The 24,979-nt window shown below is 39.6% G+C and overlaps 1 protein-coding gene across 6 annotated transcripts in view; it reads left to right on the forward strand.

Annotated features, from left to right (window-relative positions):
* COL4A4 (collagen type IV alpha 4 chain) overlaps positions 1-24,979 on the forward strand; it is a 133,423-nt gene that overhangs the window by 73,802 nt on the left and 34,642 nt on the right. For all 6 annotated transcript variants that reach the window (XM_043522339.1, XM_043522341.1, XM_043522340.1 and 3 more), the window contains 15 exons: positions 1,258-1,330; positions 3,703-3,809; positions 4,711-4,894; positions 6,858-6,926; positions 7,817-7,924; positions 8,557-8,775; positions 10,235-10,387; positions 11,987-12,157; positions 13,449-13,592; positions 14,354-14,461; positions 14,787-14,968; positions 16,380-16,443; positions 20,639-20,713; positions 21,334-21,441; positions 21,800-21,907. In XM_043522339.1, coding sequence (XP_043378274.1) covers positions 1,258-1,330; positions 3,703-3,809; positions 4,711-4,894; positions 6,858-6,926; positions 7,817-7,924; positions 8,557-8,775; positions 10,235-10,387; positions 11,987-12,157; positions 13,449-13,592; positions 14,354-14,461; positions 14,787-14,968; positions 16,380-16,443; positions 20,639-20,713; positions 21,334-21,441; positions 21,800-21,907 — 1,873 coding nt within the window. The remainder of the gene's footprint in view (positions 1-1,257; positions 1,331-3,702; positions 3,810-4,710; positions 4,895-6,857; positions 6,927-7,816; positions 7,925-8,556; positions 8,776-10,234; positions 10,388-11,986; positions 12,158-13,448; positions 13,593-14,353; positions 14,462-14,786; positions 14,969-16,379; positions 16,444-20,638; positions 20,714-21,333; positions 21,442-21,799; positions 21,908-24,979) is intronic.

Genomic DNA, 24,979 nt, shown 5'->3' on the forward strand with positions numbered 1-24,979 from the left:
AAGAAAAGTTTTGAAGCCATGACCTGAGTAGCTCAGAATCAGGAAGGCAAAGAAACACACCCATAAATTTATTATTTTTAAAAACCTCATTATGTTTAAGCCAATCTGATGATTTTTTAATGTTTTGGGTTGGCAATATGAGCAGTTGTTCATCTGCATTTGTCTACTATCTGAGGAGCTGTAGGTATGCACATTCAAGAAATGTGCACCAAAGAGACATTTCAGTATAACAGATTTCTTTTAGGACAAAATTTATTTTTTTTCTTGAAATATTTTATTTTATTTTAAATAACTTTTTGCTCTGAAATTTAAGCTAATTATAATAAAAATAAGTAAGGTCAAAATCCAAACAAAACATTTCAAAATGATCAAAACAAAATGTTTGAATTAACCCCAAATTGACAATTTGTTTTCAGATTGTTGGCTTGTGAAAACGTAAGTTTTCAACTTTTTGTTCCAATTTGGGTTGGGAACATTATTTGAATTCTCAGAATGTTTCCCAGCATGGGAACATCATTTCCTACCCTGCTGCAGAAAATACTTTGTTTCCTCTAATCCATTTCAGTTATTGAAGTCTTACATTTACTTATAACAAAGTAATAAGGGGTCCTGCTTTGAGCAGGGGGTTGGACTAGATGACCTCCTGAGGTCCCTTCCAACCCTGATATTCCATGATTCTGTGAATAATTTAGTAGGTACAACATTTTCAGACAAATGAGATTTTAGCTTAACTATATCCATTCAAACGTTGTTCACAACACAGCAAATCAACTTCAGCTGGCACAAAAGTTTATATTTACCCACCCATGTGCCCTCACATAGCATGGGACTGATCCAACAGCCATTGAGATCCTGTTGGCATCAGTGGGTGCTGGGTCAGGTGCTGCAATGGGAAGAGCATCTGAACACTACAACTTGCTCTAGTCTTAAGACTCTTAAAGTCTTACATGCCCTGGCTGAATAGAGACCAGGAGGCCTGATTCCTTGCTCCATTACATTTATTTTACATAGCTGTATCTCCCTGGACATCAGTGGAGTTAATAAAAATGATACAAAAATAATGAAGAATCAGGCGCCATTTCTACACCTCCTTCTTTAAAGGGATCCCATGAGGTACAGTGTTTTTTTTCTCTCAGTATGTTGCTTTGATTGCTGTATATTTGGAAATAATTTTAGAACATCAGAGATATGCTATTTATTGTGATTCATTACTTGAGCTTAAATGGCTAAAAAGTCATACGTTTTTTAAATCGCAAGGGCAAGCCTGGTTCTTCTGGAATAGCTGGTGAAAAAGGAGAAAAGGGTGACCTGGCCATAGTGAAAATCAAAGGTAAACCTGTATTTATTATCATCCGTTGTATTTCATGTACTGCATGCTGGGTAATAACGGGAGAGGACTCCATGCTTGTAAAACTACAGACTCTTTATTAAAACAGCACAGAGGTGCTAGCATTGAAGCCAAGTTCACACAGATTGATTTCCTGGTGCCTCCTACAAAATCTTTCCTCCTGAAACCTGTACTCCTCCCTCCAAATTCTATGCAGATTGCATAATAGCTTGCCATTGCTGCTACCAAATGACTAATATGTCACATGAATATTATTATTCGGGCATTTACAGAGACATACACAGTTAAGATTGAGCAAAAATGGGAAATGACTGCCTAGGAAGGAGTACGGTGGAAAGGGATCTGGGGGTCATAGTGGACCTGTAACGGGGGTTGACTCACCACTGCGGCGCCTTCTGCTGGCTGTTCTGGGAATTAGCTTGGGGTTTGCCAGTACACCCTTCTTAGGTAGTGTCTCGCCCGTCACCTCGTCTGTCTCCACCTCCAGAACCAGCGTCGCTCACCGGACTGCGTCGTCCTCTTCTGGACACTGCCCTCCAGCTGTGCCCCACTCGGTTCTTTTCTCCCTTCTGGGAGACTGACAGTCCTTCGTCCAACCACTTGCCTCAGTGGCAAACTGCAGTCCCGATTCTAACCGCTCACCTCAGTGGCAGTCCATTCACTGCAGTTCATTCACCAGCCACTCCCCTCAGTAGCAAGTGGGACAAAGACGGGGGGGTGGGGGCGGGACCCGGGCCTGCCTTCTACTCCCAGGCCTGACCCAGGGACCCTATAGCTGGCAGTCACGTACTGCCCCTCCTCCAACTCTGAAATCATCCGTCTATTTGTTGGAGTTACAGTTAATCACTCAGGGACCAAAACCAATAGGTGATCAATCACACAACTTGAATTCTGAAAAAAATGCTGAATGAATTATTCTATGAACAAGAAATATGATGAATAAAATATTCTTCACAAATAATTCATTATCTGTGTGTGCACATGTGTATGTGCTGTAGAGTGTTTGTGTGCTCTCACAGACATGCACAGACACTGGAGCAGCACAAATTATTCCTGGTTTATTTGTCATAGATTTCCTGAGACAGTGATGTGAATCCTTTGGAGTTAATATTTTTTGCAAAGTTTAATTTGTGCAAATAGTGTATTTTCATAAACGTTTAGGGAAAAATATAAAACTCTTGCAATTAAATTACTCCACATTATTTTCCATGCTCCCGCATAACACTATGAGTGAAATCCTGGGTCCACTGAAGTGGATAGCAAAGTTCCCACTTAATACAATATGTAAAAAGAGAGAGAGAGACCCGCTACCTCCCATATGTCCTCATGATATCCATATGATAAACTGCAAAGCCATGTGACAATTACATTTAGTTGTTTCATCTGCACTCTGCCCATAAATGCATGTCCCCAAAGATATATCAACTATGCTAACATCTTAAATCTTTGAGCAGTTATGTCAATCACTTAAAACAAAACAACAAACTATCATAAAAACATTTCTTCCTTCTGCCCAAATGTCCTCGAAACTACACTGCTTTGAGGTGCAGTTTACACCACTGCGTGGTTTAAGGTTCAATATCTGGTAACTATGCATAACTAAAAACATGAATCTTACCTCACTGGAAAAGGGAGATTCCCAAATTGCTTCTAGCTCTTGCAATGTACTGCAATATCTGATTTTAAAGACATGACATTTTTATGTACACAAAGTTATTTTAGATCATTTATAGAGGTTTCATTAGTTTTAATTTGTCTCTTCTTCTTCTGACCGTCATACAGATAGAATATGCTAAACAGTAGATCTGGCTTTGAAGGTAGAAGAGTGGAAGTCACAGTTCCAACAATTAAAAAAAAATTCTCTAAAGCATTTGTTGGAAGCCAAACATATGCACAAACAAGACACATGGTGGTGTGATGTAGTATTCAGGTTTTACTGACACTCATTTGGGTTGCATAATGTGGCCACCCCAAACTCACGGTAATTACGATCATGTGATCTAACCTCTTGCATATCACAGGCCAAAGAACTTCACCCAGTAATCTCTGCATCAAGTCAGTAACTCTGTTTTAACGAGGATGTACATTTGAGAAAGAGATCCAGTCTTGATTTAAAGACTTCAACCCACCACAAGCCTAGATAAATTGTTCCAAATTAGGAGAGATGAACAGAGGAAGAAACTTAAATCCTGCATTAAAGAAATCCCACTTTATGAGCTGAAGAAAATTCTTGTAGAGCCTCAGACATTTTGTCCAAATATCAATAATGATAACCTATCATTCAACTGAGGAGAAAGAAATAGACAAACAGCTGCTATATATATTACTCTAAGCTTCTTTTTAATTGTTTTAAGGAATAAAAGGAAAAAGAGGCCCTCTAGGGGTTCCAGGACTTCCAGGCCAAAAAGGTACTGCTGGCAGAGATGGAGATCCAGGATTGCCTGGAGAGAGAGGAATTCAAGTATGTTTAACTTTGTTAGCAACTGTTTCATTCTTTGTTTTGAATTAATTTCTCATTTTACAAAAAAGTCAGTAAATTTCCAAATTATTTACAGATTAAACTGTTTTATATTTTCCTAGTAACCTGTAGCTAACTGCTGACCAATGAAAAAAATCTAACTTCCTTATACAAACACTGCTCTTTATTTTAGGGATCTTACTCTTATCTGCATGATGTGCCACTGAGGCACAGCTTCCATGTGTATCTATCTACCAGATGTTCCTATTAATACAACCTTGTTCAGAGTGCAGGCTTTAAGGGTTTTCCGTTAAGTTGTACATCAGATGTATAGAAATATTTAGCTTTGATCAGGACTTCAGTTTTAAAATGTTTATCAACAACTTGATTGTAAATGATAATAGACCAGATTCCACTCTGTTACTCCTAGTCAACCCCACTGACTGCAGTGTAACTAAAAGTGAAACTCACTTCTTGGTAAATGGCTTGTGCAAGGTTTTCCAAGCCATTAACTATCTCCAGTACTCATGCATGCATTGAGGTAAGCAGGCCTGTGGTCTGTTCCGAGGAGGATTCTAGCCCCTACAGCTACTCCCACCTAATTCCCAGCAGAAAGCCCATTCACTGAGGGATTGGATTTCACCCAGAGAAGAAATTTGTTCTTTATTTCAGGGACAACTACATGAGAGTACTGTAAAGTTACTAAGCCTATATTGCAGTTTGTAAGCCTACCGCAAGATTAATTTTAAAAAAATCACATGTATCATCCATTTAGTAATTTCATTGTGTAACCAAAGATTTTTCAAATATTGCTCTAATACTGGAGTTAATGAAAGAAAGCAAAGGGGCTAGTCTTATGGAGCTTATATATATATTCTTTTTTTTCTTTTTTTTTTTTAAATAGGGTGATGGTGGATCAGCACTGCCAGGTGATAAAGGATTTCTTGGGGCACCAGGACTTCCTGGTTCAAGAGGGCCTATGGGACCATCAGGTTTGGGATTTCCTGGCCCACAGGGAATCAGGGGTCATCCTGGAGACCCAGGAAGTACTGGCATAAGTGGGCCACCTGGTCCAAAGGGTCAAAGAGGTAATTTTGAAATTTAACATTAAAAACACTCTCATTGAATATGTGCTTGGTAGGATTCAAGTAATCTGCTTTTCAACTGGGATATCTGCATTCAGGAGCAGACACAGGTGAGGCACAAGAAACGTGAAATATCTGTGAATGTTGATTCACTGAGGCCCTGAACCTGCAAACCCTTACTTGTGTGATCCTGGTGGGACTACTCTCTTGAACAAGGAGTATTCATTTGAGTAAAGATTTGCAGGGATGGATGAAGGAACAGGGAAAATGACACAGTATTCACACAATATAGAGCCATTGCTGATTCACGAAGTAGTGTTAGAATAACCTATGGGAAGTTGTCAGACAGACAGAGAAGGTTGAATAACATATGAAAAAGAAATAATAAATCAAAGTAGAAAACAGAGGTTAGTAAAGACATTGTAAATATGATTTCCATATGCTACATTTTAAGTATATACAGTATAATATTTAATATAAAACTGTGCAGTTCAAGTTTGCTATGTGATTCCAAAATGTCTAACTTCTATATTCTCAATTCTTTTACTTTCAGTATATTCCTGTTAATCTTGTGAATAAATCTTGTTTATTACAAGTTGCTACATGTGCAAAGCTAATTCTATCTAAAAATTATTTGGTTAAATCTGGTTAATTTTTTTCTAGATTCTAAGAAATCCAAATATAAATGTTTACTTCCTTAACTGACAGGGATTCTCATTTGAATAAAGTGAGAAAGATTTGGTCTTTATCTATATTTTATAAATCCTGTTAATGTAGACTTTTTTTAAAAAGCAAATATGTATTTAAAATGTTACTACTGAAGTCATTACACTCTCCTGCTCTTTATGGTAGACAAACTATGGTTGAATTTCAGGTTTCCATCTTGCGGACTCCTTCCCTCATGAACCTTTGCATTCTCCTCTGATCTTCCCAAACTTCCTTTGCTGTTACTTCTAAAGATCACTTACCTTGTATTAGAGGCCTTGACTTTCAATTAAACACCTTTAGTGTTTTATCAAACATCTTGTGTGTGACAAACCTTTTCCCATGTTTGACTTACACAAGCACCAAACCATGGTGAATTTTCCAGTTCTTGGACGGTCTTGGACCCCTCTTTCCAAATACCTTATCACAATGATACATACATCCTATTTTGAACAAGCAACAGCTGTCACACTCACCCCCCATTTGCTATAACAACCCAGACAGGGTGAAGACTATTTATGAAGTGCCCTTTTTGGTTCTATACTGCATGCCCTGCTATCACCCTGAATTGTTTCTCTGCAGAACGTAAAGATATTTTAGCAGCAAAAGGAGAATTTTAATCAATTTTTAAATTATCACTACCTCCTCTATGCTGCGGACACTATTGGTCCTGGAATACTTTACTTGTCTGATATGCATGGGGTCGAAACTTGTTCTGGGAATTAGGAACTAATCTTAACCTGGACATCTCAGGTAGCAGATCAGCAGATCCTGTCATTTCAACATTAAGGCAGCTTGCACCAAGGTGCTTTGATGCAATGTAGCATTTAGAGGATATTGTGGACTTGCCTTAATTGTAGGCATAGCATAAATTTACATACTTGAGATTAGAATGTCATCTTCAAAGTCTCTCCACCTCCTCTCAGAGAATATTTTAAAGACAATATTTTTACTGCCAACAACACAGAAAATACAAATATATTATTTAATCTCTGCAGAATATATTCCCCACATCAACATTTCAGTTGATCAAATTACTAATATAACCTTATACCAAATGCGTAATAAGAACATTACAATTAAAATACCCCTAAACTTAAAGAATATGGAAATAACTATTTGCATAAATATTCCATAATCCTTACAGTTTGTACATTTGGTTAATGACAATATTGATATTTTCGCACACCTTACAGTAGATAATCAAACTTGGTTTATTTGCGTACAATACTTGCATAATGTTTTTTTTCTCTTGTTTCAGGTGACATCCACTGTTATGTTCCACCATATCCTGGAAGTCCAGGCCCTCCAGGTTTTCAAGGGGCTCAAGGTGTTTTTATTCAGAGGGGAAAATGCAGGGTGTTCTGATTTTTATAGAATTTGTTAGTGTTTAAATGATGGTGAGTTGCTACTGAAAAGTAGCCAACTAGGAAACAGTAAGCCACGTGATGAATGCTCCAGTTCAGTGGTTCTCAAACTGTGGGTGGGGACCCCAAAGTGGGTCATGACTCCGTGTAAATGGAGTCACCAGGACTGGCTTAAATTTGCTGGGGCCCAGGGCCGAAGCTGAAGTCCGAGCACCACGGCCGAAGCCTGAAGGCTTTAGCCCTGTGTGTCAGGACTCAGATTACAGGCCCCTGCTTGGGACTGAAGATCTGGGGCTTCAGCTTTGTCCCCCACCCAGGGCTCAGGCTGGCTCAGGCTTCAGTCCCCCCTCCTGGAGTCATGTAGTAATTTTTATTGTTGAAAGGGGATTGCGATGCAATGAAGTTTGAGAACCCCTACTCCAGTTATTCTGTTGTTTAACGGTGCGATTAAAACTGTGCTTAATCGCGATTAATTTTTTTAATCACGTGAGTTAACTGTGATTAATCAACAGCCCTAATTTATTCTGTTGTGGTTGTTTTACTATCATAGGGGCCCAGAATAACCCCGTTCTGGAGATTTACAGACTAGTGCACAGCCCTTGGGTCCAAGCTGTCAGCTGTCAGTCATACCTTCCTGTGCCAACTTGGCTGGCCCTTCCCACAATGTTCAGAAAGATATGAAAGCACTTGATCTTCAGAGCAGATAAAAAGGAGGGCTTGCTTGTAAATTCTACACAATGCAGCATACCGTGAAGATGCACCACTGTTTACTTACATCTCCTTTTAGTTCACAGAGAGGTTTGATAGGTTACAAGCAGATCCTGGAAAATCTGTATTCTTTCTGTGTTCTTAGGACCAAAGGGATTAAGAGGACCCCCTGGTCCTCCTGGGCCAAATGGCTTTGATGGGCAAAAGGGCCAACGAGGCAAACCAGGAACATCAGGCGATATAGGGCCAGATGGTAAGTGAGAGAGAGACGGTATCTTTTTTACCCCTGAAACATGGAGCTGCACAGACTGTTAATACATGTGCATGTATACTTACACAGGATAGGGTAAGCTGCTTTGCTAGTTTTAACCATCTCCGCCCTTTCCCCTGACAAGCTGGATGTGTGTCTAAAGTTCGGTTGTAAGGTTGTTCAGGTTGGGATGGAGGTTACTTCTCCAGTTAGGCTGTTGTATAGATGTATCCCTTCCACTATTTTCTGTTACCACAATAGAAGGTGCTGCTGAGACTTGATCAATTCAGACCTGTAGCAGGAGCATGATTGTTATATGTAAACCTTGCAGGCACATGGAGAATATATTTACTCCCAAAGGGATTGGAATAAACAAGGATGGGGAATACACAAAACCAATATATCCTGCCCCAAACACATAGGTATCACCCCCCCTTGGGGTATCACTTCCACAATTGCTCATTGGTTTCTCATGCAATATCATTATCCAGTGAGAAACCTGAAGTATGCAAATGTTATTTTGCATATAAATGGAATATATTTTCATTCTATTAAATTTGCATTATGGTAGTCCACACCTTTAAAACATACCATTTGAATGGTTGTCTACGTTGTGTAATTTTTAAATTCAATAGGCTTTCGAGGCAATGCTGGTGATCCAGGTGATGAAGGTGAAAGAGGTTCTTCTCCTGATGGTGCCCCAGGTTTCCCTGGCAGTCCTGGACTTTCAGGTCAGAAAGGTGTTCCAGGTGATACCAGTTATGGTCTTCCAGGAATTCCAGGCCACAGAGGATTGCCAGGATTACCTGGTTTACAAGGAATACGAGGTGAATCAGGAACTCCTGGGCCACAAGGTATGAGTCCTATTTCTATTGCGTTTAAAGCATAAAGACAGAGACACTGGGCCTTATGCTGATCTCTCTCTTATGTGGCTCCACAGTGACTGATGTGAAGTTACTCCTGATTTTTGCAACAGTGTAAATAAGAGCAGAATTACGTCCCTGGAATAGAAGAAAAATATTCACGCTTCACCCAACAATATTTTAATCTGCTGTCCATGACACACACACACACTAGTACACCCTAAAAAGAAACAGGGCTCATTTGATAGAACAAGGAATAGTCAACTAAGCAGCTCAGCCACCTGTGTGTATAAACATTCGAAATACGGTGAAACCTTTACAAAGCCCTTGAAAGTTATGGGCATTTAGGAAGTAGCGGGTATGTAATGCAGACAAGAAGATATAATTACTTACCTGCAATAATTCTTCTTTGAAGTAGTCATGATACACAGTGTCCTCTACTTGATCTCTCATTGCCTGTGTGAGAGAGCTGCTGGGTATTTTGCCCATGGTAGGCATGCACAAGCCTCTACTCAAACACGTTCAAAATGCAGGTACCATGGCCCCCTTTGAACTCTACAAGTTGGCCAAAAACGTTCTCTGCATCCATTGATCAATATCCATTGATGCTAACTGGATTTTTCCCGAAAGGAACTGACTGGACGATTCTAATGGAATTTACACTTAAGGATAAGTCGGGCACTGGAGAGATCTGCAGGGTTGGAAGCAGGAAGAAGCCTTCCCCAATGCCATGGCATGGCAGTGGAGCTTCCTATTGTAATTATTTGTATCACAGAAGCACCTAAAGGCCCCAGCTGAGATTAGGGCCTGTTGTGCCAGGCACTGTATGTACACATAGGAAGAGCCAGTCACTGCCCCAGATTGCTTATAGTCAATAGACAAGTCAGACAAAGGGTGGGAGGAGAAACAGACACACACAGAGGTGAACTGACTTGCCCGAGGTCACACAGCAGCTCGGTGGCATACCAGAGAACAGAACATGACTATGTTAACACAAAGTGGGTACCTCTTAGTTCATGCTAGCAGGCACTTGAAGTTCAGCAAATTAGTGTGGACTGCAGTTCACAGCCCCACAGTCCACACTGCACGGCCATGTGGGTGAGCCTACCCTGGTTCGGCCACCAGAAGGTCCTCCTTACCCATAGAGGCAGGAGTCAGTATTTGCCCCAGAAAGCAGGATGCAGCAGTTCTCAATAACAGCCAACTCCAAAGTGCAGGAAAGTAGCAAACATTTTTGAAAACCTATAGAGAACCTATACGATCTTTCGGCCCACTGGTGCTTGGTGCAGCATGTTCTATACCTTCCCTTTACTCAGCATGGTCTCATCCCAGCCTGGTCAGGCAGATAAAATACAACAATAATTGAATACGTTGCCCTGAACTCTATGGGAATGTAGCTAGGGGAGTGGATGGGAAGTTTTTTGTCAGGACAAATATTGCATCTTTTTAGGACAGTCTGGCAGACCAGGATTTCCAGGTGCTACAGGTCTGAGAGGCAGAAAAGGTGAAATAGGAGCTCCAGGTTCACCCGGTCAGCCATGTGATAAAGGCTTACAAGGGCCACCAGGACAGCTAGGAGTTCTTGGACAGCGAGGCCCTCCAGGTAAACTGTGCTCATAACATTACATTCCAGCTCTGAACTTGGGCATCTTTTTCCAGTGAATATCAACAAACTCAGTAATCCCCCATTCCATTTATTCTCTGTCCCATTGATTTTCTATCTGCAGATAATCACTTTGAGCCTCCCCTTGTTCCCAGAGAATGCCAATAGCAAAGCTCGTAATTGATTTCAGTGGTACCAGAGCAAAAATCTTTGTGAAGCTGTCATTTTGATTTAAGAAAAACATCAGCTAAGAATGACTGAATTATGTGACTAGTGAAGATCTTATCTTAAGGTGTAGTAAACTGAAAGTGTCTCCCCTTCTTCTCAGTGGCTTCTCCCCCCACAACTAGCTCATTTCTACAGTGATGTCTCCCTGCTATCTCTTTGAGCGTCACATGAGGATGTGCAAATAAAATAACCATAGCTGTCCGTCTTATATTGAGGAGCAATTCATGTGCCACCATGTTAAAATTAACTACTGGAAACCTTCTAGTTAGGGAGGTTTATCATGGTGATGTTTAAAAAAAATAAACCCAACCCCTAAACTCTGGGACTCTCACAGCCACCCTTCCCTCATTGTCCTCCCATCTGATACCCCTCACTACAGTTCAATCACATTTTTAACTGTTATGTGTTATTTTGCCCATATTTGTGAATCAGAGCAATGGTCCCCTTGATAGTGGAAGACAAAGTTATAGGGTTCAGAAAGAGAATCGTGAATTCTGTGTCTTCCATACAATTACACAATTGCTTTTTGTTAATACAAGACATGGGGAGTTTGGGATTCATGATGTAGTTGGTTTGAGCAGAGATCTTAAGTTTTTCACTTGTACTTTTATTCTGAACTCTTGTGCTACATTTAATTCTCTCCTGCATACTGACCGCCTGGCTGACATGTCAGAGACAGTCCAATGAGGATCTATCGGCCCACTAGTGCTTCGTGCAGCGTGTTCTGTACCTTCCCTTTACTCAGCATGATCTCATCCCAGCCTGGTCAGTGGAGTGAAAAGCTCAAGGTCCCTCCCAAACCTGTCTCCGATAGTATAATGCATTGCTTAACTGGCCTTGTAAATATGCATTCATTGTGGTTTAATACAATGGAAAAGTTAAGTATTTCCTACTTTGTAATTTCAGTATCTTAAAAGTGTGCTCTTTATTTAGCATGTAGTTACAGCCCAAGCTTAGGTAAAAGTGTCACTGAGCGAGACTGATGGAAAAATTGCTGTTGATACTGTTTTTCTATGGAAAATTGGATTTTCAACTGAATTCAGTTTTTCACAAAAAAAGCTTTTTGTGGAAATTTTTATCAAAAATACCAACACCCGAAAAATCTAAATATTTCATTTGAAAACCAAAATATTGATGGGGCCAGGAATTCCTGTGATGTACGGTCTCCCCACTCCGAGGAGGCACCGTGGCAATGTTTACAAATCAAAATATTTCAGTTTTCAGCCCAGTGTTTTCAGTATTCAAGTTTCCACCAAAAATCAATAATTTTGTATAAGATCCATGCCCCCATCCTTCTTATGACCATCTGTATGGCTGAATCTTCTTTTGTGCTTCTGGGTATAAAATGAGTAAAATAAACTGTTTTCTCAGGCTTACCAGGTTTTAAAGGTCAGAAAGGAGACATGGGCCCACCAGGGCCAGCTGGAATGAAAGGCCTACCAGGATCTCCTGGTGTACCAGGGTCCCCTGGTCCTCCAGGCCCTCGAGGATATCCAGGGCTTCCTGGGAGCAATGGATTACTTGGACTCCCAGGCCAACGAGGTATATGAAGCCTAATGTATCTATCACCCTGTTATATATAACTCTTTTAAAGAGCTGCTCCTTATCAAGTGATGTCAGTGAGAGTACTTTGCACTGTTCACACCCTTCCAGCTTCTACTACATGTATCCGTGAAAAACAATGAGAATATCACCCTTTCTTATGTCTCTTGGAGCAAAAGTCAAACAAATGTAAAGAGTTTGCAGCTTGCAGGGAGCACCAAAGATTCTTTGGTTTTGGTTGTTTTATGAAAGCTACAGGCAAATTTCTATGGACTATTTCATTCTTCCTGTTTGCAACAGGTCATTATTGTGTCCTGGTTTCAGTGCAATATTGTGTGAGAGCATACTCATGTGTGTCTAAGAGGTGTGAGGTCATGTGATTGTGGAAACAGCTTTTCCCAGCTGGGAATCCTCTCTAAAGCTACCAGCATTTGGGGAATTGTTTAGTAAAACCTTAGCAACAGTTTAGATTTGAAAGTAAGAGATATTTACTGAGGCACTAATGGAGTGCTTTAAAAATGCATAAATACATTTACAAAAGACTGAACTACTTTCCTCAAACTTAAAAAGATATAACCATTTGGCTTGAAACTAAGTATGAAATAAGCGTTTAAACCCGAAAGGAGGAGAATTTTCCAGAAAGTTATGAGAGTGAAAATATGGGAGGTTAATTGTCTGTGGGCTGGCTGCTCCAGTCTGTTAGGCCAGTTCATACCCCATAATGTCACAAAGTGGCTTTAAAATGGCTGGAGTTAGCTGGCGGAGAATTCTCCTCACAGAGGGGGACTCTGCCAGAGGAAATCAGGCAGTGACAGCCACACACCTCATGCTGGAGAAAAAAGAGGGAGGGAGTATATCCAGAAGTCCCAGAGGAGGGGCAGGGGTAGGTAGAGCTCCAGTATGCTTGATCTTCCACTGATATAAAGTCTGAGTGGAAGTTAGAGCAGCGGAAGGCTAACACTTTTGCCAGGGCTGGGTGGGAGAGTATTAAGGAGCCTCAACTGGCTCCCTTCCATTACACCTGAGTGCAATTCCATGTGTAACCTTTTGTAGCTCAGACACCAGTGATGAGCATCAGCTAAGTACCTAGATAGTGAATGTCTGCTGCTGCGTGTTCTATTGTTACCCATCTTACCTTAGTATTACCCAAATACATCTGCTGTTGGTTCTCATATATTACTAACTTTCCAAAACTCTCGCTAAACTGTCTAACCTTTTGTATGGCACTCTTTCTAATAGCACAACAGTAGGCTGTTAGATAAGCACATCAGTATCTTAACATTATTACCAGGTAGCAAAGGCATCCAAGGCATCCAAGGTTTCCCAGGAATCTCAGGAAAAGGCGGACAGACAGGAATCCCGGGTGGACATGGTGAACAAGGAGAAATGGGCTCAAGGGGGCCTTCTGGAGAATGTGGGGATGGAGGGCAAAAAGGTATGGAGAATCCATATTACCTGCCTTCCAATTAGTTTTTTATTTTCATTTTTGTTAATAAAATTCTTTTAATTCCCTGTTGTTATAAAAGGCCTCTAATCAATTCACTGCCATTTTCCAGTGGGATCAATGGAGTTAAGCCAGTGTAAATCAGGTGTACATGCAAGCAGAATCAGATGGTCTGTTTAACGAGTCTGCTTTTTCATGCACCTGTTTGTTTTTATGTGCCTTTTACACCCACTGCTGCATCTGGTGCAGCTCTCTCTCAACAGGGGTGATGAGCAATTGTATGTCATCACCAACAGATTTGAAACAAGGTGTTCTTTAAGGTTCTGTCATGTTTTTCTCATTGTTCAATGTAAATATAAAGCTTATTGGCAATATCATGCCCAAACATTAAAACAAGGAATAAAGTTCAACCTGCCAAATACATAGTCAGTGAGAACCAAAAGATCTGTCCAATGGCAGGTCCAGTAGCCCTCAGGCAAAGTACTCCACCCAAACCGGAAGCAATTCCCAATTCACACAAAGAAAAGAGGTATACGGGTTAATATAAAGAGGGGAAAGACAAAATAACTTCAGTGATAAACTTGTTGAAATAAATGGGACTTACATTACGTTCTAAAGAGAAGAGAAAGGGGCACTCTGGTAAGACTTTGGGAGAGAGTTCAAGCACTTAAATGTATTTTAATGACATTTTATGATACAATGTGGTCAGCTAGCATTTGTATAGATTATATTCACCATGTTCTTCTTCAAAGGTGAAAGAGGTGCTCAAGGAGACAGTGGCTTCATTACCTTATGGCTGGAAAAAGGACAAAAGGGGGAACAAGGGCTTCCTGGTGAGGCTGGGTTTCCAGGGGAAACAGGTGAGCTCATAAATGTGTGTGTACACCCACCTTGCCTGATTTTTAAAAATGTCTACAATTTTTTGTCACAGTGCCGCAATTAATAGTTGTTTCAAAATTGCAGGCATAAGTGTGAACACAAATAGTAGTATTTGAATATCCAACTACCCCATTATGCTGACATGTCCTTTAGTTAGTTGTATAAGTACTACAGTTTGTCTACAATTTATTACGTACTTCATGAATTGTGAGTGCACAAGGGTACCCACAAAAATGTGGTACTAAAATGTATCAGCCAAGGACCAGGATAAATTTACAATAATCTTTTGTTGTGGAATACTTTCAGGTGAAAAAGGCAGTCTTGGAATCAGAGGGATCCCAGGATTTCCAGGCAAAGTAGGGCTCCCAGGAACTCAGAAGGGTGAACCTGGTGATCGTGGGCAGATTGGGTTTCCAGGGCTGCCAGGCTCCCCAGGATTGGGAGGTTTAAGAGGAATTACTGGTTTTCAAGGACAACGAGGTGACCAGGTAAGCTAAGAGCAATAGTGCAAGATCATGGATACATAGTACTGTACTGCATTTTTATACTTCTTGAGAACTCAGAATCCAAGAAACGTGTCTGATTGTGGTACACAAGCCATATGAGCGTGCTTAGAGAGCTCATACGCCAGGTCACACCTAAACCTCTGATTGGCAGAAGCTGGGACTGGATGACAGGAGATGGATCCCTCAATAAATTGCCCTGTCCTATTCATTTCCTCTGAAGTATCTGGGACTGGCCCGTCTCGGAAGACAGGATACTGAGCTAGATGGACCATTGGTCTGACCCAATATGGCTGTTCTTATGATCTTATTCAGAACACAGCATTGGCCTAGCATGCAAGGTCAACAACTGTGAAATTTGTTTGTTGCTTTTATTTTCACTTATTTTATACTGGGGCTGGATGGGGTCTTTTGTCACCTCCATGGTGCATAGAGTTGTTTGGTTCCAGTCTCTGTAGTTGGGAACCCTCACCAGATTTCACTGACTAAACAAGAAAGGTGCATGAGCAGTCTATCCTCTGATATTATTCCCAAGGACACATGGATTGAGTCACCTACTCTACGCATAGTGAGATGGCAATTGAATGAGGCTGAAGTTTACAGAGCCACTTCCAAGAGCAGCCTGCTTGTTTGCATGAATAGTCCAGGAGCATCCCTTGGTCTTTACCCCCCACAGAGGCAGCTTACAGTGAACAGAACCCTGGAAAATACTGTTTCCAAAGGAAAAATGTACAAATATGCATGATATAGTTGAAATTAGAGGCAAGTTCTTTACTATCTTGCATCTCATGCAATGAGTCAATGGGATTGCACAAAGTAAATCCGGGTTGAATTTAGGCCGTTATATTTACATATCCTTTGTTTTCAGTGTTGGGTCTGTGTTTTACCAAATTATTTCTGAGGGACAGTGTAAAGCTTTGTACTACTGACTACAACTCCTTGTTTATGATGAAAAACTAGATTCTTTTTTTAATATTAAAGGGTCACCACTAATTTCTTGGGGGTCAACAAAAGTGGAGATAACATGTTTTTTATTTATTTGTGTTCTTGTGTAAAATACATTACTGAAGTACCATTTTTGAATTAAACTACAGTTGCATTAATTGGATCACCTAGAGGGAATTTAAGATATTTGAGCCAAATTCTAGCCTTAGCGATATATACACAGATCTAACTCAAGACAATTGGCGTTTCCTGCATATATCAAAGGTCAGCATTTAGCCATTATTTGACACAGACTAGTGGATTACTCCAAAGAATCATACAGTGAAGACACAATAATATTGACATTTAGTATCAGTCTGTTCATCAGTGCAACAGAGTCAAATGTTTTTACAGATTGTGCCTCTTATGTATATTATATTTTAAACAGAGTGTTTTTTTAATAATGTATCAGGGTGAGCGAGGTTTACCAGGAATTCCTGGATGTCCAGGCCGTGATGGTGCAAAAGGACTTAAAGGTAATGAGCTGAAACATACAAGCTATATGAAATAAACAGTATTTTGTTAGGTTGCTGTGTACTTTGATATATTCAATGCACCCTCTAGGGGAAAGAGACAGAGATAATTCACACATGAAAATCGTTAGACACAAGACTGTTTTATGCCTAAATAAAAAGTTTTTATTTAAGTATAGTAAGACATTTGGTGATTTGTCACTTGAAAAAAAGGCTCTCAGTGACTTTGAAGATGACTGTGTCTTAGTTAAATTTCACAAGATCATAGCTTCAGCCCAAAAATGAGTAAAACACCAATATATCTACAAAATACCATGGGATCTGTCAAGGTTCCTTCCCCACTCTGAACTCTAGGGTACAGATGTGGGGACTTGCATGAAAGACCCCCTAAGCTTATTTTTACCAGCTTAGGTTAAAACTTCCCCAAGGTACAAACTGTTTTACCTTTTGTCCCTGGACCTTATGCTGCCACCACCAAAGTGTCTAACAAAAATAACAGGGGAAGTGCCCACTTGGAAACGTCTCCCCCCCCCCCCCACAAATATCCCCCCAAGCACTACACCCCCTTTCCTGGGGAAGGCTTGATAAAAATCCTCACCAATTTGCATAGGTGAACACAGACCCAAACCCTTGGATCTTAAGAACAGTGAAAAACGATCAGTTTCTTAAAAGAGAATTTTAATTAAAGAAAAAGTAAAAGAAAAACCTCTGTAAAATCAGGAAGGGAAATACCTTACAGGGTAATCAGATTCAAAACATAGAGAATCGCTCTACGCAAAACCTTAAGTTACTAAAAGACACTAAAACAGGAATATGAATCCCATTCAGCACAACTTATTTTATCAGCCATTTAAACAAAACAGGTTTCAGAGTAACAGCCGTGTTAGTCTGTATTCGCAAAAAGAAAAGGAGTACTTGTGGCACCTTAGAGACTAACCAATTTATTTGAGCATGAGCTTTCGTGAGCTACAGCTCGCTCACGAAAGCTCATGCTCAAATAAATTGGTTAGTCTCTAAGGTGCCACAAGTACTCCTTTTCTTTAAACAAAACAGAATCTAACGCATATCTAACTAAATTGCTTACTAACTTTTTACAGGAGTTCTGACCTGCATTCCTGCTTTGGTCCAGGCAAAAGCATCACACAGACAGAGAGAACCCTTTGTTTCCCCTACCCCCCACAGCTTTGAAAGTATCTTGTCTCCTCATTGGTCATTTTGGTCAGGTGCCAGCGAGGTTATCTTAGCTTCTTAACCCTTTACAGTTGAAAGGGTTTTGCCTCTGGCCAGGAGGGATTTAAAGGTGTTTACCCTTCCCTTTATATTTATGACAGGATCAAATGACAGGACACAATGTTTATCTAGATGGCTTTTGTGATTAAACTTGTATTAGTTTTCAGATACAGTATGTACGAGACCTAAGGAGAAAGGGGAACATCACACATGAGTGGAAGAGAAGACAGGAGAAAAAATACTTGCACGAAAAGATGAACATGAAACTATTTTGCAGGCAGCTAAGGGTCACATTTTCAAAAGTGGCCTCTCGATGTGTGCCTTTTTTTGACGAAGTGTTGCCAACTCACAATTTTATTGCAAGTCTCACAACAACAGTTTGGGTGTTTCGTTTTGTTTTTTTAAAAGGTTCTTGTTATATTTGGATTTCTGCCTCCAAACTTATGCAGTTTATCTTGAAGGGGATCCAGGGAAATGTGGCATGACAGAATGGGAGAATGTGATGGGGAGGAGAATGAGGAGAAAGGGAGGGAAATACGGACGTGATAAATTTAGAGAATAGGTGGGGACAGTAGACTGTGGGGGAGCATTGAGAGGAGAATTGGAATGGGGACAGCTGCCTGTCTGGAGAGGAGAAGAGAGAGAGACTGGCAGCTCTCCACACCCCTGGGGATAGACTAGGATGATCAGTAAAGAAGGCAGCCTGATTTTTGCATTTGTATTTCTGACTGAATTTTGAACATGAGATGATCTCACACCAGTTGAGATGGGGGATTCCCTAAAAAAGGTGACATCATCATAAAATGGCCCAAAAAACAGCACAATTTATAATTATTCTTAAATCGCATGCTTTTGGGTCATCTAGCTTATGATTTTTGAACATTCAGGACAGCTGTAAATCTGATTTGTGTGCACAAATTTGGTAGATAGTTTACACAAACACAACCTTTGACAGCACCAAGTTTTCATGTCCAATTTTTCTCATTCCTATTTCGAGGATGAGATGAGACCACTTTGAAAATTTGACCTTGAATATTTAAAGGCAGTTTATGAAGAGCAAGAGGTATCAGCTGAATTGTTCTATTGTTTCAAGCTTCCGTAGAATATGATTTTCTTCTTAAAACTAGTTTATACAAAAATAAGAGTAAAAGAATGTGAAGACCAGAGATTTATTTGGAAGAAAATACAGAGCAAGGGAAATTCCTTCTCCAGATTCTTTTCCAGGCTCTAGCAATTCAGCATCTTCCTAGCCAGGGAGTGTATTTTCACAAAAAATAAAAAAGAATTTATGAACAAATATTTGAGATAAAGAGAAATCCTTTATCAGAAATGGGCTAAAAGGGGGTTATAACACATGTAACTGAATTTAAAAAAAAAAAAGTTGGCTGAAGTAGGTGGCAATCAAGTTATTAAACAGGATCTTCTCTGGTCAAGGAGGATTGCTGTGACATAGAATCACTGATAACACTTGAATTCAAGAGTCTTCTCTATGCATTTCACAACCATCTCAGACAGAGAAGCTAGAAGCCAGCAGGTATGAGTGGGAGGTATTAGACACCTGCATAGTATTCTGGGGTGAAAGGGCTGTGGAACCATGAATTTAATGTGGGAGGAGTTTGAGGAATAGAAACAACAGAAAGAGAGTCCATTATAAAGGGAGGAATTGAAGTAGAGTGGAGAAGGCCAGGCACACCATCTGTGTTGGCTCAGAAACCCAAAAATTGTTCTTAAGGAGCCTTTTCTGAGTAAATAGACTTAAACTGTGTGGATTTTCCTTGCCTTTTCAAAGTTATTTCTGTAGGAACTGTGTGCTTTATTGTAATACTTGGTATTTACATAGCACTTCTCAAATCTGGGGCAATTAATGAGTTCCTTACTGAGTTTTTACTCAGGCAAATTCCCATTGAACTTAATGGGAGTCATATTGAATGTCAACTGAGTTGATACCTCCGGATATGGCTTTTGATCAGACAGTCTGAGAATTAAATGATGTATTAGGGAAATGGGGATATATCATCTCCACCTATCTAGGCTCTTATACTGCACCTGTCACAAGCTATAGAATGCCAGAATATTCAGTAGCTAATGCCACTTGCCCCTCAAAAACTGTCCTTAAATGTTCAAGGCCATCATTATCTAATTAACTAGAAATAGGGATATTGTACTAATGCTGTGTCTGTGTCCATTCTCCTTTCTCTCCTAAAGCAGAAACAAACTACTTCTACAGTCCAAGACTTCCTGATTGTCAGGAAGTCATTTCAATAGTTCTCCTCTATGTATTTTTCTATTAATTCCATTATCATTTGCTAAGTGTTTTATGATACACTACTTACCTTGGTCCACAGCTTTAAGACATTTGTGTGCATCTTGATATACTAGAGATTTCACAAATAAATCACTTCTGAAGGCTAAAACAAGCATACAAAGCAAGCGAAAAATTAAATCTTCAGGAGGCACTCAGTTATGATGATGATGGGGGCTATACAAATACTTAGCTACACAGAATACCCAGACTCCTGAAGTTTCCAAAAGGTTGATTGATACTTTGTTTTTAGAATGCTGTTGGCATAGTTAACAGTCTGTTACTGTGTGTGTACAGGACCTGGCACAATGGGGCCCATTCCTGATTAGTACTTAAGTGATACTGCAGTATCAAAAATACATCTATATTGTCCATATTTAACATAAAAACTTAGCACAGTCACTTGCAAAGAAGCTTTCCCTTAATCCCACATTCTGTTTCCTAGTATGAACTTATCAAGGACAATCCTCTAGTTTTTTGTGTTCTTTTGGTCCAATGAAATAAAATAATACAATTTGGTTTATTTTTTAATTGAGAATTGTTTTTGTAATTTTAGCTATTAATATTTGTAAGTTACTGGACCTTCAAAATTATCTCTTTTTGGTTTTGCAGATGAAACCTACACTGATGTCTAACGAAAGTCATTTGTATTTTTAACTTGAATAGGTAACAGAGGTGACTCGGGCAGTCAATATGGTCCACCTGGTCAAAGAGGTCCTCCAGGAGATCATGGATCACCAGGTACATTTGGGTTATTAAGAAAAAATTAGTGCTTAAATAGATTTAAAAGTTTCTATAGGATTTTTTTCATGATTTGCTGCTTTCATATTTGCAGCTTAATACTAATGACTAATGCAAAATAATGGCTTTTGGGCCTTTGGAAGCCCAGGACCAAAAAGGCCTCACAATTTATAATATAGTCCATAAATGAACACAGGAGTTAGGGTCTGCTACTGTCCGGATGCATCATTGATGAGCACTCTGCTAGCCACCTGAAAGTTCTGTCTCTTGCAGTCTCTGGGAACAGACCTTTCTTCTTCAGCCACATGGAAAAGGAAGGAAAAAAAGGAAGATCTGTCAACTGCTTCCCAATCACACTGAGAGTAAAAGGAAGATCAGTAATTCCATGCCCTATCGCTAATTTAAATAAATTCACAGTCCATACATTGGAGAGACCAGAGCAAAACAGCATAATAAACACATCTGTGTGTCTGAAATGCTGAACTATTTGTGTAAAACTCTTCCTTTATTCAGGAGTAAGACATGAGGAAGCATATTGAGCTTGGCATTTTTTAAACATACCACAGTGTGAGCCATGGACGTCTTTAAACCTGAAATTGTTATATTTGTCTTTTTTTAAGGACCCTGTGGATTCCCAGGAGAGCGGGGTTTACCAGGTTTCCAAGGAGAACCTGGAAGACAAGGACCCAAGGGGATGCCTGGATCCCCAGGAGCAAAAGGCTTTCCAGGTAAAGTCAAATAAAAAAAAACCCCAAAAAACAGAAACGGATGAGAATTACTTCAAAATGGACAAAAAGTGAGGCAATCTGCAGTGCAATTCAAAACCATGAAGCTGGCAACAGAGAGTAGGTTGGTATCAAAGGCAGCATGAAGACTTGTGTCAGAAACTACTGGAGCGAAGTAGCAGAGATTCTTCCAAGAAGGGCCATAAAGGAGATTCAAGGAAAGCTGACAATGTTTTTGGATAGAATTTTTGGCCCCAGATGCCTGTCAATAACCACTGTGTACTGAATAGTATGGGAGAAATAACAGCTAAGGGAGCAGGAGTAAAAAGGTATGCATGTTAAAAATGTTTTCCACCTTCAGGTGCTATATGTGATTTGGGATTGCCAGGAGTTCCAGGTGGACAAGGCAATACCGGGCCTTTAGGAGCTGCAGGATTGCCAGGATCACCTGGTCCCCCAGGCAGGAAAGGTAAGTGCTATAGACAGCGTTAGTCACACATTACAGTTCAAGTAATGGTGTCAGAAATTACTGGGAATTTTGTGCAGTAATAAATGTAACTGAAAATAGAGAGGATTTTCAAAAGCGCTTAGCATTGGCCTAAGTCTGCTCCCATTGAAATCAATAGTAAAATTCCCCTTTGACTTCAGTAACTAGAAGAGTTAGGCCAACTCTGAGCAGGTTTGAAAATCCCACCCTTAAAGCACAAATGTTGGCCAAAGAAATCAGGCTACAATCTAAAGTAAATAAGGAAGCAGAGACATAAACCTTAAATTCTGGTTCGACTGGTGTAACAGGGCAGACTATGACACAAGAACAGTAAAATTCTCTGAAGATAGATATTTCAGTAATACTTCAGTTACACTGTAATTTACTTTCCGGCCATGTAATGCCACTGTTACTCTGCATACAGCAAACATGAATACGAATAGCAGACCACATTTTAATGGAAAACATTAATACTGAAAAAGGTGGCCAATTCAAATTTAGGAAATCTCACATGATTGGTGCATTTTATCAAAATGTGATAACAAATACTGTAAGTACTGTTTGCAAGACAGTTGATCTATTGGCAGATTACATTTAGAAATACTTCCAATCAATGATAAATTACATCTTTCATGGCAATCACTGTTTAGATTGAAAAAATTATTCATCTAAAAATCTCTTCCCCCTTAAAGGATACAATATAAATTTTATGTACTGTAGCTAATTAAAATTTAGCATATATTAGATCAACATTATACTAAGATAAATTATATAATCAGAAATGAAGCTATCTTGTTTATTTTTACTGGGTGGTCACAATCTGCTTCCTAAACTACTCCTGGGATACAACATGCTGCCCCAGACTTGGGGCTGAAAACAAATCCACCCTTGAGTCCATAATAAATTTTCCCAAAAGAGAACAATCAATTTTTATACAGAAAACATTCATTTTTTCAGTTTCAGTCTACGGCAAACATGGTCAGTTCAAAACTGAAAACTGAGGTTTACATGGAAGCTTTTTCTGATTATCAGTGGGAAGGTAGGGGGTGCTGATATAATACAATGATAACAAATCCGTTGTTGCTGTGTAATCTGCAGGAAAACAGTTTATTGTGTTGCACAGTATACCTATTAGCTACAGCACTGGGAGTCATGCTGCAATTACAAGGATTTCCAAATTGCCCTCCATTTGAAAAGGTATTACACACCTGATAGTGAAAACTTGTTAGTTGAAGAAGTGTCCTGTTCTTCTTTAGGAGCAGGAATTTTATTAGTTTTATGCAGCTAACTTCACTCATTCGTTTTTTTGGAAATCATTTTAGGCCCTACAAAGGAAACACAAGAGATCAATAGGAGCACAGGGACTGAAAAATAGGTAGCTCAGATAAAAATGGAAATTCAGTAGGGATCAAACCACCCAATAAAGATTAGCTCCAATGTGGATTAATTCTACCAATATGTTTGAAAAGAAGAATTCTAAATTTTAAAATGTATCCAATTACAAGGATTTAATGGAATTGGTATGCCAGTGTACTGTGGAGTATGGCTCTTAAATAATATTAATAGTTCCATTTTTAATAATGAAGAAGCATTTGTGATTGTCATTAGAAATGAAATGGTTAACCAATTGTTATTAAGGACTGAGCCTTGTTAGCCTAATTGCTTTTCGTTTACATTAAAGATCTCATGCATGACCAATTTTCAGATTTAGGGATTGAAGTTACAGGCATTCATCAGAACAAAACATCAGTTTCTTTATGACAGAGAGACAGTCTCAGTAATTAAGGGCCCAATCCTGCAATCTTCACTCATGAGTAGTCCTTATTCAAGCAAATAGTCCCATTAATTTCAGTGGGATTGTGTGAGAAAAGATTGCAGGATTGGGCCCTAAAATTTAGGAATCATGGTTCATATATAGGTCAGCCAATTCAGCTGTATCTGGAAGTATGGGACTGTAACAGTCCAAAATCTAAATTTACAAGTGTTGATGTTATAATGAAGTGTTGACAAATATGTTAGAAATTTCCTGGAAAACAAAGTAAACCAAGTCAGCAATAATGACAGAATAAACAAAGCATCAAAAACATTTTAAAACAAAATAGGTTTCCAAAAATTGTTAGCGTTTGTGTTCATTTAGGTAAATTCTCAACATTAGCAAATAACTCGTACATAAGCCTTTCACAAGGAACTCCCCTGAAGTATAGATGAGGCCATAGTAAACAGGATTGGAAATGTGAACAAATGTCATGAAAAGTTATTGTACAGTAATGAATTGAGGGCAGAAAGAATATTACAGGTGGGGCTGGTACCACCGTGTAGTATTGATGTTTCTGACATTTCCAATTATAAGACCATGTTTTCATTTGCTTAAAACTTTACCAAACATTAACTGTTTCAGCTGAAATTTTCCATGCCAGTTGTCTGCCTCAGGCTGAACTGTTTTGAAAAGTTTAAGCCAAGATTGTTCAGCCTTCTGAGGACAAGGCTGTGAAAAGATACATTATGCCCATGTTAAATTCTGACAACCTTTACTTTGAAAATTCTTAGAGCCCCCATGGCCTGGAGCAGGGACTTGAAATTCAGCAGGGGCAAGGCCTTTGTGTCAGGGATATGCCTTGTTTTGTCCCCATGAAAATCTGCCCAAATGTGGCCAAGTTATAAACCTATGAGAAATCAGTTTGTGTATGCTCAATAGAGACTTACATTTTAGCAGCTAAATTCCCCAATGATCATCCAAACTGGGAATGCTCCTGCCTGGGGATGAAGGTTTTTCCTTCAGTTGCAGCTCTTGACTGATTGGGCAAAGAGACTGGGACAAGAAGACCTAAGCACAGAAAACTGGGACTATCTAGGGGAGAAGAATGGGACTGTGAGGAGAAGCCAGGATAGGGAAAAGACTTGGAGAATGACAGGTTGGAGGGGATGGGGCAGAAGGGAGTCATGCTTATGGGTGGAAGAGGGTGTGTCCACTAGCACCCACCCCCCTCCAGAGCATAGAATGGCACTAAAGATTGCCGAGTCTCAATAATTCCTCTGCTGTCAGCCAATGAAAGC

This window comes from Chelonia mydas, chromosome 9 (genome assembly GCF_015237465.2).
Source record: "Chelonia mydas isolate rCheMyd1 chromosome 9, rCheMyd1.pri.v2, whole genome shotgun sequence".
In the NCBI taxonomy this organism is placed as follows: Eukaryota; Metazoa; Chordata; order Testudines; family Cheloniidae; genus Chelonia; species Chelonia mydas.